The sequence below is a fragment of the Serinus canaria genome, chromosome 3 (genome assembly GCF_022539315.1).
Source record: "Serinus canaria isolate serCan28SL12 chromosome 3, serCan2020, whole genome shotgun sequence".
Lineage (NCBI taxonomy): Eukaryota > Metazoa > Chordata > Aves > Passeriformes > Fringillidae > Serinus > Serinus canaria.
Window position 1 is genome coordinate 44,298,248 of NC_066316.1, and position 13,435 is coordinate 44,311,682.

Genomic DNA, 13,435 nt, shown 5'->3' on the forward strand with positions numbered 1-13,435 from the left:
TTTGCTGCTCAGACAGGTTTTCAGTAAGAAGGCAGATGGAAGGAAGGGGAATGTCTCTGCTTTCAGAGCCATCATTTCATCCAAATTCTAGTCATCCATCCTATGGGAAGGAAGGACACGCACACATGTCAAAGTGATATAGATAGTTTCCCACTTCTCATCTTACACTCATCACCTTCAGTTTGACAGACACAGGATGTAGTCCATAAATGGAACTTTTCCACTTGATGATTTTTAAAATATGAAAGGGAGTCAGCAGAAACTGATCTGGAACAAGGCATGAAAGATTCCCTAAAAGAAGAAAGTTGCAACTAAGCTAAAAACTTGTTTCTAATTATCTCAAAATGGTTTGATACAAAGATCTGTTTATTACCCAACAATGTGACAGTATATATACAAATACAGTGTGGAATGTGACATTTACAGGAAATTTAAGTACATCATGCACAGACACTATTGCAATGTTATTTTAATAGTTCCAGAATATTAAGCTGAATAAATATTCCTTGCTTCAAAAATCATTTTTACTTTTACATAAAAATATATAATATTGCACTCTTTACAAGGCCAGCAGGTTTGCATATTGGTTGTAACAAGTGGAATTCTACTTTATAAAAAAATAAGCCTTTGTGAGCAACACCCCAAAACAAGGAGCACAAAAGCACCCCAAAACCACAATGTTTGTCTTTTTTCTCTTAAACAAAGCACATCACATCAACATGAGCCAGGAAGCTTTTCAGTTGGTACTTGGACCTTACATTAACATTTAGACTGAGGAAAAATATGACTAAAGCCATCCCATACAATGCTGCTACAATAATATGCAGTTTAAAACTCAATCCATACAGTATGCAGCCACTTGCTTAATTGAACCAACAATGAACCTATGTGTCATGAGCTATGAGAACATTTTTCTCAAATTTTTCTATTTTGAAAAATTCTTAAACTGGGAAGTCTCAAGAGTTTCTGAAGACTATTTAGAATTTTCAAAAGAAATGTAAAGATTGCTTTTGTGTGTGTGTGACCTTCGTCACCACCTGACAACTTCATGTGAAGTGTTCTGAAAGCAGATGAGCCTTAAACATGAGAAGACACAGCAGTTTGAATGGCAATAGCAGAACATGTCAGTGATAAAAAAGCAAAGCAATTTAAAAGGAAAATGTGACTACGTCAGACTTGTGTAGCATTCTTGCTTTACCATCCGCATGACTAGTAGGCACTCAGTCATGGTGCCAGGTTTAGAGGTCTCCAAATCCATCAACTGAAATACTAATTTGTCATGTGGCCTAAGATTTCAAATTTGTTAAGCCATTCACAACAGAGGCTTATATTTTCCCCCCTCATAAAATAGCACCCAGGAATACACAACAAATTTGCACAGTGTATCTGTGTGAACCTTTCCGAATAATCTGATGCTTATGAACATTGATTATTCAAGCAGTTAGATTCAAACATTTTACAGTGTACTGAACCTTAATGACACTAGAACAGGAGCACATCTGTTCCTTCTTAACACCTCCTTTTAGAGTTCTGGAAGATAAGCTGTGTGTGTACATAATAGATGTTCTGCCACAGAACTGTGATAGCCAACTAGCACAAAGTTAGGGAGTTCACACTGCATTGTGATCTAACCACTGTTTCATGATGCCATGAAGGGTCTACCCATCACTAAGACAAATATTTTATTGTTGTCTGTTGCAAAGACTATTACAGTAACAGAGAAGATGGCAAAAATTACAAATATAAACATAGCAGAAATTCTATTTTTAGCATTACAATACCATAAGACGGTGCAAAAAGCACCTACTAAGTTCTTTGCTTCTCAAAAAAAGCAATTTTAAGTGGTCATTGATTTTTAAGTTTTGGATTGCTTATCCCAGAGCTAACCATATCACACTCAACTAATCAGATATACATATGCTGACATTTGAATAGATATTTACAGAACTTGATGCTGCTGATATTTTACATACTAAGAAGGGGAATAAGCACAATCAATTTTTTTAAATACTTCTGTCCAAGAAGCGATTTAAAAAAATACCATTGGTGTTTTATATTGCAGCATTGAGCATTCCTTAGTCGCTTTGCTGGCATTGGATAATATGACCAGAGCTTCCTGCTGACCTGGATATGCTTCAAATTTGTGCATGCATAAATGCAGTCTTACAACCACCTTAGGCTGCTCTTTTTAAAAAAACCCCACCGATTCAGTCATTCCAGAGACATTCAAAGTACTTCAAAGTCCAGTTAGTAAGAGCTCTGTAGCCTATTTGGACTAAAGTGCATCAGAGACATGAGTTAGCAGCAGGCCCTGCCGTCACCCAGCTGCGTAGCTGCTGAGGAAGGAGTAGAACATGGGCAGCTTCAAGCGCTGCTGGTCCTTGCGGCACCAGGCGATGACATTCCCATCGCTGTTAGCCGTGAACAAGTGATGGCCGTCGCAGGAAAACGTAAGGCTGCAAAACAAGGAGACAGTCTATCTTTATACCAAATGTGGCTATTTATAGTGCTAGGAGACATTAAAAGCCCATGAGAGTTCAGCCAACAGAGATGAGCTGTCAGCGGAGGCCCAGTGCCTACGCTAACACAGCAATATGTTTGCATATGTCTGCTTATCCACTTGTACCCAAACAGGCTGAACTGCAGCTTTGGCCAGCACTTCAACATCCCCTCCAGTTTAATACTCATTTCTTTGCAGTGTCACAGCAAAGGGCAGGATTAGTAGCAAAATCCTACCCTCTTCCCTTCTGTTTCTGAAAGGAAAGATTTTCTGCAACAGAGCTCAGTGCCCTCTGAACTTGCATTGCTGACAAAGGCAGAAACGAAATCCATCAGATTTCATGGCACAGCACTGGACTTTTGTTCAGATGGGTATTTTTTGAGCTGTAACAGGGCTAGTAAAGCCCTTCAGTCGTGCCATGAGTAATGTTAGAGAGCATGAAGGTCAGCCTCCATTTACTGCCACATTTAAGCAGGAAACTTTAAATTATTCAATAGCTACTAAATCGTTATCTACAAGCTTTGTGAAACATGCTGCTTAAAGGAGGTAACAAAGACACTAACTACTACCAGACAATCTTTTTCGTTTCTAAAAAAAATGGTAGTTTGGATTTTAAACGGTATTTTAACAACAGTGAAAACAAAATTTTTCAGAGTAATTTATTACTATGCTAACATTAAGATAAAATTTTGGCATAACTCTAAGACCTTTTGCAGACTACTGTACCATTGGGGATATCAAAGAGTCAATCCTTTGACCACTTTCTGAAAACACTTTGGCACAGGAACTCTGCTCATCTAAGTCAAGGGGACTTGAAGAAAACTAACTACACAAGCACTCCAAAACGGCAGCAGGCTGCTCTGAATTTGCCTCTTTCTCCACCATCAGAAAAAATGGAAAAGGCAGTATTTTCACTTAATTTTCAGGAAGAAAAACTGTATATTTAAGTCTGGCATAGTTAGGATTATTTCTTTTTAACACAGATTCTGAGGAAAACTATTACATTTAAAAATAAGAAAAGTAATTATTGTTCAGTTTTCAATGGAACCCTGCTAATTTCCATCTGCCAGCAGCAGAATGTAGTTATTACTGTCATTACCAATACAGTACACTTGTGCTCACTTTGCTTTCATGAATACTTAGTAGGTTTGCATTGCTCTTTTTAGGCATGGGTGTTTACCTCCTATTTTCATGTTCAATACTAGAGACTATTTTGTTGTGGTTTTGTTTGTTGGTTTGGGTTTTTTTCCTTAAAGACAAAAATGCATTCATTGTACACTTAAGATCCTTTTACCTTACAATAGGTTTGGCTGACTTCGAAAATGTTATTTCGCGTACCGGCTTCAAATCCCACGTACTCCACAGTCTGAAAGAAAGAGCCATTTTTCTTCACACTTGCTTTTACAAATACTTCAGTGATAAACAATCTACTTAGCAACTGCTAAGACCTGGAGCTGAGTAACAGCTTGTCCACCTTCTTTAAAGCCAAATACCAGCATGATGTTTGGCTACATGCTCTCAAACTGTGAGCCTAAGTGATAGAGCATTTTAATAAATAAAAATTTCAAACGCTTACCTTACAACTCCATTTTCAAGGCCCCCTGCAATCACATTGACAGACACACCTTCAGGCTGGTTAGAGAAAGCAACAGAGCAAATACTTTCCCTGCAGTGCACGTGTCCAACAAGATCACCATTAACTGTCCAAAGTCTCAAATCACTGCCTCCTCCAACTGTAACAGAACATAGCACGGGAGTATTAAGAAAATAAATCTAGATCACAGTTAAGTCGATAATGTTTAAATATTCCATGGTAAAGAATTCAACTTCTTGAGGCTTCATAAGGTTTAAATGACTGAGTAATGTCTGCAATTACTTCTCTCTCTCTCTCTGAGACAGGAAGCACACAAACCACCAAGCCACTGCAGTGATTTAGAAGCCATCACATCCTATTTATGGAACTGCAGTGATTTAGAAGCCATCACATCCTATTTATGGAACATTTTAATTACAAAGCACTACATGAATTTACTTTTAATGACCAATTTTCACACACTAACAGGGAAGGCACTTAGATGGAATTCATACTAGCTATCTAAGCAGTTGGCTCTCATACCTTAGCTTGCATTTTAAGCAAAATACTTAAATAGTAAGCACAGTTCTCTTACCTGGTTATCTGGCATTATTTGATTGTATCAACAAACTAACAACCCAATTACTGCTTTTGTCTTAAAAGGAATTGTCTTAAAAGGAAATATAATGCCCATTATACAAATTAACAAACAAAATGCTTTGCAAGAAAAAAAAATATTTTGTGAGCTATAGAAATGGACTTCAAAGTCTCCAAGTGAGTAAAAAAATCTAAATATTAGTTTTTTGAAACTGCCACAATAACATCCCCTTGTCCTTTAATACCCCTTGCCTGTGCTCTGTCATACATGGTACTCCCCAGAAGAATTGTACTTTTGACAAAAAGATCTCTATCAAAATGAAAGAAGCCCACAACACAAAATGGGAGTCTCCTAGGCACCTTTGAAATGTCAAGTCTTTATAAAAAGAGACCAAGCTGTTGGCCTTCATATCTCTACATTACCTTCAAACACCTGCCTAATCACTTCTGGAGAAATTTGTATGTTATCATGAAAAAAAGCAAAATGTTGCTCCTGTATGACTGAATGCATCCTCAGATGATTAATACACACTCAGTAACTAATTTAATTACAACTCTCATGATTTATTTCATCTTCAAGTCAAAACAGCTTTCTTGACTGACAATCATACCTGAATCACAAACTGTTGCAATATCACCAGTGGTTTCACTTGCTGAAACTGCAGTCACGGGACTCTTGTGTCCAGCCAGACTCTGGACATAGCACAGCCTGAAGAAAACAAAGGGAACAAGCCTAAACTTCAGACTCAAATGCAAAAAAGGTCCTTTGAGGAAAATCTTAAAAATAGTTATATTCATTTCAATCAACATTTTGCACAATTATGGTATTTTTCATATTAATAAAATTTTAGCACCTTTTATGAGAAAAAAACAGCAAGCGTTTGACTTCCCAACAAGATATACACAGAACAAATTCAACTAACTTCAAAGGGGCAAAGCTACCCTAGGGTGGGAAAACCTGTATTTATAAGAAAGCTTTGGAAAAAAGTTACCTATATACTCGTACCTGTTCAAATCCCATATTATGCAGGTTCCATCTTTGCTGACACTGATCATTATACTGTATGGTTTGCACACAAATAAGCTTGTTATTTCTGCTGTGTGTCCATACAGATGGACTTGTGACTCCATTTCTATCTCTGAAGGCTGAAAAACAGCAAGATAAGAAACTCTCATGTAAAAGAAAATAATGTCTCTTTTTCTAAAAAAGATAAGCCTAGTTTAGGTCTTGGATTTCAAAGAACGGTTCCCATTGCTTTAAATTTTAGCATCTATGTACATGCTTTAATATGTTTAACACTTTATAATGTGATAAAACATAGCTATAATTCATGTTCAACTTTTTGCTTCCAGTGCTTTAGCCTCAGCAAATATATTGATGTGATTCCATGAACCAGAATGAAAAACTACTGTAGTTCTGTCTCAGTTACACAGCTTGAAGTCAGCTGGTTTGTTTTCTGCAAGATTGCTCTTTCTATGCAACACTGAAATGACAGTTCTCAATATTTTAGCATCTAGTGAAGATAACTGAAGACGCTTGGAAACATAAAAGGAAAACCCAGCCTGGAAGTTGTCACTCTCCATATAGCAAGTTACTAGGAATTTCTCAAGTTGGTGCCAAGTTTTTCAATGAGAAAGTTGGGAAAATGTGCAGGAAGTCAAGTTTAAATACAGAAATTGCTCAGTAAAAGTTAAAGCAGCAAAATTTAGCACCAAACAACACTTTTTATTCAAGTTATATAATTTGAAATGACTCCAGACTTCCTGAAAACTGGCTAAGAAGAAGAATGCTAATAATCAGAATGCTAATACTTTATTTAAGACAACTTGCTGTACAGAGATTAGAATAATCTTGGTAAAGGGAGAGAGCAATTTTCTGCTGGTTTCCTCACCCATGTCAGAGCACATCAACTGCCTTTTTGTATGAGGTTACAGGATGCCTACCTATAGCAGATCTACAAAAAAACCATTGAAAGTTCAAACAGACAAGTACACATATGCTTAAGTCATAGGTTGTAGAAAATGTACATTTTTGCACTAAAAGAGACAATCTAATCTATGTAATTCTGCAAAAGGCAACGCACAGTCCAACAACAGAAAGACTTGCTAGTTTGCTCTTGCTACTGACCATCTCATCCATGAAAAACATTTATGAAAGTGCCCAGGTGTCATTCTCAGTGACATCTCACACATAAAAATCCTTCTTTAATCCTTTCTCAGTTAAGAGAAAAAAATTACACCAAAATTTTCTGTAACAGCAACAAACAAGATTTGTGTTTCTATGAAGAACTGATTTTGATAACGTTTTTACTGTGGTTCTCCTCTTCCTTTAACATGTTTCCTCTTAATCTGCATTTCAACATTTGAACCAAAAGCAGCACCCACCTTTTACTGCTTCTCCCTACCACACTGATAGCAATGGTTTATTGATTTTTATAGTAATAATACTGCAATGAGACAAACTGGAATTCAAACACCAACTGTATTAAGTTATATTAAGTTCTAATAAGTAATGAAATAGGTACTTCTCAGGCCTGAAATGTTTTCCCCTTCTTACTTCCCCCCCTGCTTTTAGGTGACAAGCCCTAAAATGGTATCTAGATATGGGAAAACATGCATTTCCATATCTATCTTTAAACACCAGCACTTTCTGCCTACAGGACTCGAGTGGGGAATTTAAATTCTTCTCACTTTTACCCAAACAGGTCCTCCGTGTGCACTCTCTATTTGCAAGACACCTCTAACAGTCAGCAAGTGAAGGCTGAAATAATGTGTACAACCAAAGAGCTGTGGCTGAGGGGCTCATGCAGGTGTGACTTATTGTGAGCACAGATCACAGAGTCAAAGCAGTACTTCATGGGGTTTTCACCATTTTAAGGCAAGGAAAAACAGAGCACCTGGAGCACAACATGGAGCCATTTTTGAATTCTGACAGCATGCCTTTGAGTTCCCATACCCAATTAACAACATTATCTACTTCATGCCCAGGCATTGCATTTATACAAATGTGAAACAGGGCAAAATATTCATGTTTCAAGTACTGCATTATAACAAACAGTTCACTTTATTGTTGATCAGCTGGCAAGATGGACACAGAGCAGATATCAGGAAGAACATTTGCATTCCCTGCAGCCCTGCCTTGGGTAACTGACTCAATGACAGGAGCTACAAAATTGACACAACGTCCCTCCACCTGGCACATAAAACTGTCAGTGCTGAGAACTTCAGCAAAGATGGTCTCAAAGAACATCATCTGTGCAGATGAACAAAAATCACTTTTTTCTAGGAAACCAAAGGAACTCAAGAACCATAACCCCACTAAGTAAAGTTTCTTTTCAGCTTTGCAGAAGGCAAGTATATTAAATATCTAGTTAAAAAATAACTGGAATCCAAGTCTCAGTAGAGGTTATTTACAAGTTCACTATTCTGGGAAGTAGTTAAGGTGCCTGACTTATGATCCAACTAAGTAAAGCTTGCAGGCTTGAAGTTCTGCTTCATTTCCTATACTCAAAGTGCTGCTGAGCTTAGGATGTATGGGTGGCAGATCACCAGAAACTGGAAGAAAGCCAAGGGGAAAAATTTCTAAAAAAATCACTCTGTTTATGCTCTTCCTAGTCTAAGCATCTGCTGTTTGCCACTACTGAGAACAGAAAACTGGGTAGGCATAGCAGACCACAGCAAGGCTCTCTCCAGTGTAAGGATTCAAGAGCATCAAGGAGTACAACACCAAATACGTTTGCCAATACCTGTGTCAAGCACATCTAGGAAATCAGCTTAGTTTAGTTGTTGCTATGGGTAATACTGTAGACACCCCTAAAATGAGCTGTTAGGAAAATTGTCTACTCTTTGTTAAAACTATGAATAGAAGTTACTGCTAAAGTAAGAATGGAAGATTCAGATGGAAGCTTCAAAACTCAGTCAGAATTAGATTTTTATGTTTGAGTTTATTTATGCTTTCTATTTTTTCTATTTATGCTATGTTTATCAGCAAAAAGTATCAAGGGACTTTCTACTACTCTCAGTATTTTCCACTACTAGATTAAGTAATGCAAGCTACTTTCTGCCTTCTCTACTCACAACTTTGCCCCTTGGAGAATATGACCAAGTAAAGAGGCTTGGTTAGTATATACACTGTCTGAGAATTCATCCTGGCTCTCTGAGCGCCTTCTGCACTTGAATTATTGTATACTTTGGGGAATTGCATTCCACAGCTTCAATTAAAGCATTGAAAGGCTCTGTCTCCTTCACAGAAGAAGCTACTCCTTAATGTGGGAAGCTTCACTGTGCCAGAGAGCTTCAGTTCCAAGCCCTGTCCTGAATACAGTCAGAGCTGTACCTGTTGTGCACTCAGGTGATGAGGGCTGACTAAAGGCTGGCTGTATGTAAACAGCAGCTTAAGAAAAACAGGCAAACAAACAGGCTGAGATGTCAGAGGAGCCTCCAAAAGAAATACTAAAAACGCATGTAATTTTTTAGCAATTATCCAGAATATGGCTTTTTCTCATTTTTCCTGTTTAAAAAAAAGACTATAATTCTGAGTACACAAAATCCTTTATTTATGAATTATTTCCAATGTAACTTACTGTATTGCTGGTGAATCTGTTCATATATGCTGTGATGACGCCAGATTTACTACCTGTGAACAGCTGACAACTGTCTGGCACCCAAGCACAACTTGTTACCTTGAAAAGAAAACATCCAGGAAAAAATTAGAACATAAAAACTATTCTAACTGCTGTTTTCATTATGCCACAGCATTTGGTCAAACTGATTCTTTATTAGCTAGCCTATGAAAAGACATGTAAAACACCTAAGCTGAAGAAATCCAAGAGCTGAAATATAGCTACTCTAGGTTGTATTTGTTACTATGTCAGAAACAGAGTAAAGAGGGAGTTTATGTAGCCTGGAATTCATAGCTAAAGAGCAGCACAGACTAGTGCAGACTTCAATATCATCCACCAAAATCTTTTTGCAAGATCTTACCAGTCACTGGATTGTGACAGAGATTATGTAGCTCTCCCTAAAAATCTTTTCAAATGAATCCTAAACTAGAGTGGAGTTGTTCCTCTAACACGAAGTACCTATACTTTTTTTTCTTTGTTGGTTTTTCTTGGGACAAAACTTAAAACTTTTTTACATTCACATCAATATTCCATAAGAAGGAAAAGCTACAAAAGTCAAATTAATTCAAAAGGAATCTTTCTCTACTACCAGAAAACAAGGAACAAGATAAAACAGTGGAGCCATAAAGAAAACATTCCAAAGCAAATCAAAAAGACTAAAAGGAGTTGTGACTGGATGCTTATCTCCAAAAACAGCTAAAGCAAGAGTACCCCACCGTCAAGTCATGCCACCACTTAAACTACCAATATTAAACTGAAGAGCAAGAGACTGGTTTTGTTTTACCTGATGGAGCTGTGAGCTCTGTATAAAATTTACAGGAGGTTCACTTTGCTTGCTTTTCAGTCGTAAGATGTTATCAGCATATCCCCAGCTCAGGATGGCTGACCATTGAATGTCAGTGCTGTGCATGCTCCTCACGCCTGAAGGAAGGCACACAGCATTGTGTCACATGCACAGCAAGATTCAAACACTTACACAGTCAACAAAAGTCTCAGGTTCATGTTTTATCACAAATTATAATATAACCCCTCCAAACTTTCAAAAGAAGGTATTGTCTGTAACATATTATAAACAAACAGTTTTCAGAGACCAAATGAACATTCCGTCTTCTCCAAGGACAATTTGCAACCTGGACAAAACTTTTTTGAAGAAGAGAGGCATCTTTTGAGAACAGAGAAAAAGGGCAGACAATACTTCCCACCTAGAGAAAGGAGTGCTTGTAACTTCAAGGAGAATGTTACTTATTTTTGTTGACTAAATGTGATTTATTTTTAGAAAGCCTGCACTAGTATATGTCATCAAGAAAACAAAAGACTGTGAGAACTTGTTTGTACATTCTCAATAAGAATCCCTCCAAGAAGTTTAACTGAAAGCAGAAGATTCTTCACTTCTGCTTTTTTACTGTTAACTTTTGTTGTAGTCTGCCTCTAAAATCCATTTCTTAAGTTTTCCTTTCTGTTGCTACATGAGTTTTTTCACCTGTTCTTCAGTTCTTGGACCCAATCTGCTAGCAAGTTCTAAAGTTAAATTCTCATGCTTCAGTCACTTCAATGAAAAATATGAATTACAGAATGCCTCTATTGTAGTTGAAAATTATTATAAGAAACATCCACCCTCCAGTAAAGGTACCACACATGTGGAAGCTGTAAATGGATTTATAAATTAATCTTTGACAAAAGCAACTAAACTTGGGAATTTTGCTGAAGAATAATAGTAGCATTAGATTAAATTTTTTTATGGCTCATTTCACAGATATTGTGCAAATAGAGAATAAAGCACAAATTCATACCTTGCTCCTTGCTATATATCATCAAAAGACAGAACTTGCTGGACAAGCCACAGATAGCCTTAGTTGGTAAAGCTTGGAGAGAGCCAAACCTTTCTCCATGTGGTTGGCTAAAGCAGACAACAGGGTCTGGAGCACTTGGGGAACCAACATATTCTCCCCACTTCAAGCCCTTTATCCATGGTAATGGACTCTAAAACAAGCACAGACAAGGTTCAAATTATAGAACTTTCAGAAAAACAATTTCATTAGTAATGTAGAATGATTCATGTCAGTTTCATGTAAGCAATCACATGGTAAAGACAGCTGAAGTCTATTCTAAAACCCCTAGAGAGACAAGTTCAAAGCACTTTAGTACCATCAGTTAAACTGTTGACTTTAAGGTAGTTCTACTCCTTCTTTAAAGGCATAGGCTGCAAGCTTCTAGTTCAAGCAAAATAATTTCAGTGAAAAATACAGATCTCTAAATCCAAGGATGTAGTTTCTGACTGGACTTCAGGGAAAAAAAGTGCTTGAAGTGAAGAAAGTTTAACTGTCCTACAGGCAGTAAAAAAAACAGGATGGGACGGAAGTAAGCAGAGTACGTGTTTGCTTGCTATAGGTCTGCACACAGATTCCACAATTCATCATGGAAACTATAGAACTGGTTAACTGAAATGCTTTCCAACACCTATTTCCCAAAACCAAGACAAACTCAGATCTTAGTTTACACAAAATATCACCAATGCATGAAAGTAATTTTCACTATCACTTCCTAATTTTATGTATTTTCTTGACAGTATAATATAGCAAGTGGTACTTTCAGGAAGAAAATTCTAAACCAAGGGTACAGAGTACAACAATTACAGCACAAGGATATTAATTAAACCATCTTGCAATTGAAAATTACATACTGGGTAAATTATTTCTTTAGTGTGTTCTCTGGTTTCTCTGAAAGCAAACTGCACTAGTAGTCCCATGGCAGCAGGAAGTTCGCCTTCCATAATAAGCCTGGATCCAGGTCTACTAACATGTGCTGTATGAAACAGCTGGCGGGGTGTTTGTCCATATGTCTTTATCATTGTTTCAAGGGCTCTTCTCTGAACAGGATCTTCAACAGCAGAAACATCCATCCCAAAATAGGTCTGTAGGCAAAAAAGAAAGGAGAGGGGCAAGAATAAGCTCGTCAGGTTTCTCTTTGGGAAAGATTTTGCAACACATGCACACAAATTCAGAGGCAGACTATTCAGCTGTTTGCTTAAGGTGTGGACCAGAAGAGATCCCACAATGACTGTGCTGACTTAAAAGCCACTGAGAACATAACCTTGTCACCTCCTCTTTTTTGGAATAAACTACCACTTCAAGGATTATCATGTGAGCTGCTCCTATGTCCCATGACTAACTTCTGTTGAAGGTTTTCTTTGAGACTTTTACCAATCTGTGCAAAACTGGAAGGGTTGCTGATGATAAACAAAAGAATTAGAAAGAGCTGGAGAAGTTAATTTTCTTTACCACTTTTTAATGAACATATTAAAGCTCTCTTTTGGGGTAGGAAAGGAGAAAGAAACCTTATACTTCAAGAGAGTGGAAATTATTTCCTTCTATTTGTCTTTTTCATGCCTCTCTAACTGTGCATCACGCACTTTTTCTCAGTCACACCAAAGGCCTTGACTTTTCACTTTAAAAAATAATGAATATACAAGCTTAATATTTGAAGCTCACAGTACTAACTAAATCAATACTGAAGCCCAAAAAGAGTAAAAGAAAGGGAAGTATTTGGATGACTACTTGAAAAAGGCACCACTGCCACACACTATTATTTTATTAGCTTTTCCAGCCACAGAACAAACACTAAAACCAGGAACCATTTGAATGCATTTACAACCAGGACTGCATGCTGAGCAAACCTTGTGATAAGGATTGAAGCTAATTAATGCAATTCAAGATATCCATGTTGCAATTAGGCAGTAAAACTTTGGAAGTCCTAATATTGAATGAAGACTTCTATGAAATTAAATTTACTGTAGAGAAAAGTGCTCATTAGAGGGACAGAACACAGGACGTGTATGAAGGAAAACACCATGAGCTCAGGACACACAGAACTATTTCAATCCTATCAAAAGCTGCAGCAGCACCTGCCTAAATTAAAAGCTTTTGAATTAGGCAGAAGCAGATACACACAGTTACAACAGAGTACTGCAAGCCACTGCAGACAACTACCCCAGATCTGATCACACCCCACACCTAGCTCAAGGCAAGAAAGTGGAACAAAAATTTGCTAATTCTCACAATACCCACTGGGATCCTACAGTTCAACACTGAAATTGTTAAAGCCTTTTCTTATTCTTCAACATTCCATCAGCAAGGGATCTTGTTT

General features: G+C 37.3%; 1 protein-coding gene across 1 annotated transcript in view; it reads right to left on the minus strand.

Annotated features, from left to right (window-relative positions):
* Positions 1 to 345: 345 nt before the first annotated feature.
* LYST (lysosomal trafficking regulator) overlaps positions 346 to 13,435 on the minus strand; it is a 78,293-nt gene continuing 65,203 nt past the window's right edge. The window contains exons 45-53 of the mRNA XM_030235285.2: positions 11,973 to 12,203; positions 11,083 to 11,272; positions 10,077 to 10,213; positions 9,254 to 9,352; positions 5,677 to 5,816; positions 5,282 to 5,379; positions 4,077 to 4,233; positions 3,795 to 3,866; positions 346 to 2,456 (exon numbers count right to left, since the gene is read on the minus strand). Of these exons, the coding sequence (XP_030091145.2) occupies positions 2,318 to 2,456; positions 3,795 to 3,866; positions 4,077 to 4,233; positions 5,282 to 5,379; positions 5,677 to 5,816; positions 9,254 to 9,352; positions 10,077 to 10,213; positions 11,083 to 11,272; positions 11,973 to 12,203 (1,263 nt within the window). The 3' untranslated portion in view covers positions 346 to 2,317. The remainder of the gene's footprint in view (positions 2,457 to 3,794; positions 3,867 to 4,076; positions 4,234 to 5,281; positions 5,380 to 5,676; positions 5,817 to 9,253; positions 9,353 to 10,076; positions 10,214 to 11,082; positions 11,273 to 11,972; positions 12,204 to 13,435) is intronic.